Below are 2,500 nucleotides of genomic sequence, written 5' to 3'. Positions count from 1 at the left end.
GCATCACTGGCATTTTAGTTTAAAATTTTTCTAACGTGTAAGATTAGAACAGATCCTCCTTCACTTTGCATGAGTACACACCTTTAGCTGACAGAGAGGAGACAAAAGACTCAACATCAGAATCTGTCTTTAAATGTTTTTGGTAGTAAGAATGGACTTACATCCCTAGATGAAAGATCCTCACTTAGGGGAAATTACTTATACCTAATGACTAGTAGCTGAATGAAATAATATATCAAGACCTCAATACGAAATCGACTCATCTGACAAGCAACCACTAACATTTTCAGTGTTACTCTTTCTTTTCTTGATGGAGATCAATTCTTCCCCGGTATTTACGGGCTCCTTTCCTGTTGTTCTTTTTTCTTCTTCTTCTTTCTTTTGTTCTTGCTCTCCTTCTGCTCTGCAGGAGATGGGGAAGGTTGTCAGGCGCTTGAGCATCCGAGAGGGGCCGATGTGGGATCTGGTGTGCCGAAGGACCTTGGTCTCAGTTTCATCTGTAGGTTCCGGAGGCTGGCCCACTTGTATTGACGAGGGCTCCAGTACACCCAGCCCACAGAGTCAAAATCGTCAGAGTTGACTAGGATGCCAGTGGGGTTGGCGTTATGACAAACGTTGTACCACCATCCTCCTTTATATTCGTCGGAGCAACTACCTGGAATGTTGTAAGATTGAAAAGCACAATGAGTCTGCAAGTTGAAATTTGAATTTTATACTTGATGTTCAAAACATTTCAAATCTATAAACAAATTCCTCATTTTGAATTTACAGTAAGTACGATAAGTTTGGGCTATGATTGCGAATGGTGTAAAACAGACATCAGCACTAGGTGTTGGAATTAGTCGGAATTCTATTATTCGAAGAATTGTCGTTAATATTACCTTTGGAAATATAAGGACAACGAAACCTTAAAGCCTAGAAAATACGACGAAATTGTTACATTATTTCAGTTAAAACATGCTATGTTCGCTAGTGTAAAAGAAAAGCTGACTAGGATTTGAAATGTCCCATTCTTAGAGTATTTATGAGTAGATATTATACAATAGATCATGGCAAATGGAAGGAAAACATTTGATTACGATATAGGTATGATAACATAAAGCATGAGAGGAGCTTAGAGGAGAAGGCTTGAATTTTACAAAGAAATTTTATGAAATTAAACATGAATGATAACATGCTAAGAAACATTGGACAATATTGAAATCAATTGTCGTGACGGAGAAAAATTATGCCTATTGGTTATAAACAAAGAAAAGAAACAGTAAGCCAGAATGCTAACTAGATATTATGAAAGAAGGGGGAAGAGGTTGGTCTAAGAAAACTAGGTTACTAGCATTGTTGTTACATAGAGAATCAAAATATACATGAAAAACTAGAGCTCGAAACAAAGATAATGATCTATGATATTTTTATACTAAAACTTGTATCTATCTTTGAAAATTTATGAAAAAATAACTAGGTTATGAAATTTATAACATATTGTAATAAGAGTACAATTTTATTAAGAATTATCATATTATAATTGTAATTATCAACATCATTATCATCGCATAGTAATTGATGAAGACCACTAGGCCAGGCCAAGTATCAACACTCTCATAAGTTAGAGAATTTGGACAGGTCAGTGGGAAAAGACCAATGAGGAAGAAGAAAAGTAAAAAGCAAAATGCTGCAGATCAGATGGAAGCTGCACTAGACCTAAGGACAAGCTTATCAGTAGTGCATTAGTGATGTTCTGATGAGTCAGAGCTTACCTTTGTGTTTGTCGTTGTCTCGATCGATCGTGGAAAACTGCATGCCACTGTGCCACAAAAGACCGTCTCCTAGAGTGCTGTTCGAGGAGTATTTGACTGACAGCAGTTTGTAGCTGAGGGAAAAGGAAACGGGGAGTGAAATGTTTTGGGTACAAAATTAGTGTGTGGGGTTTTATAGCGGTAAAATCTAATTCGAGACTAAGAAGCATATTGATTCCTTTTTTTTTTCTTTTTTTTTCATCTATACCTACAATTAGCATTACGAAAAGCTATACTCTTGAAGAAAAAACTCACCATATCTTACGCACCTGAATATCTATAGTAATTCAAGATGAGTGGAAAGCCTTCTGATTTTTCAATGGTATGCTGATCAATAATTGCCATATACGGCAGTTACTGAAGAGTTAATTCCCTTAAAATTAATTCATTTGTATCATTCATTTCTTAAACAGCTAAAATTAATTCTATGAACGACACGCCCTCAACACCACTCGCCATCAAGTGAGCCTGTCAGCATGGAAACATTGTCATTGAGCACGTCCGAACAAAGCCAGTGTTTGGCTATTTTGCCTCGCTGAGCAGATATCTTTTTTTTTTTTCTTTTTTTCTTGCTTGTATTCAGTGACCGATTTGCCGATCCTCGTGGGTACAGAGAACGATTGGTTCACACTCAAAAGTGTGCGAATACTGGCTAGTGACGACAGTCGAATTATTATATCACGTTTTCCAATTTTTTATTATACCAC

General features: G+C 36.6%; 1 protein-coding gene across 3 annotated transcripts in view; it reads right to left on the bottom strand.

Annotated features, from left to right (window-relative positions):
- The window catches only part of LOC137640114 (ryncolin-2-like), a 321,214-nt gene that overhangs the window by 930 nt on the left and 317,784 nt on the right, over positions 1–2,500 (bottom strand). For all 3 annotated transcript variants that reach the window (XM_068372589.1, XM_068372590.1, XM_068372591.1), the window contains exons 8-9: positions 1,755–1,867; positions 1–655 (exon numbers count right to left, since the gene is read on the bottom strand). The exon at positions 1–655 is cut by the window's left edge and continues 930 nt beyond it. In XM_068372589.1, the coding sequence (XP_068228690.1) occupies positions 426–655; positions 1,755–1,867 (343 nt within the window). In that variant the 3' untranslated portion in view covers positions 1–425. The remainder of the gene's footprint in view (positions 656–1,754; positions 1,868–2,500) is intronic.

The sequence above is a fragment of the Palaemon carinicauda genome, chromosome 4 (genome assembly GCF_036898095.1).
Source record: "Palaemon carinicauda isolate YSFRI2023 chromosome 4, ASM3689809v2, whole genome shotgun sequence".
NCBI classification, from domain to species: Eukaryota; Metazoa; Arthropoda; class Malacostraca; order Decapoda; family Palaemonidae; genus Palaemon; species Palaemon carinicauda.
This window is presented reverse-complemented; position numbering and strand designations above follow the sequence as displayed.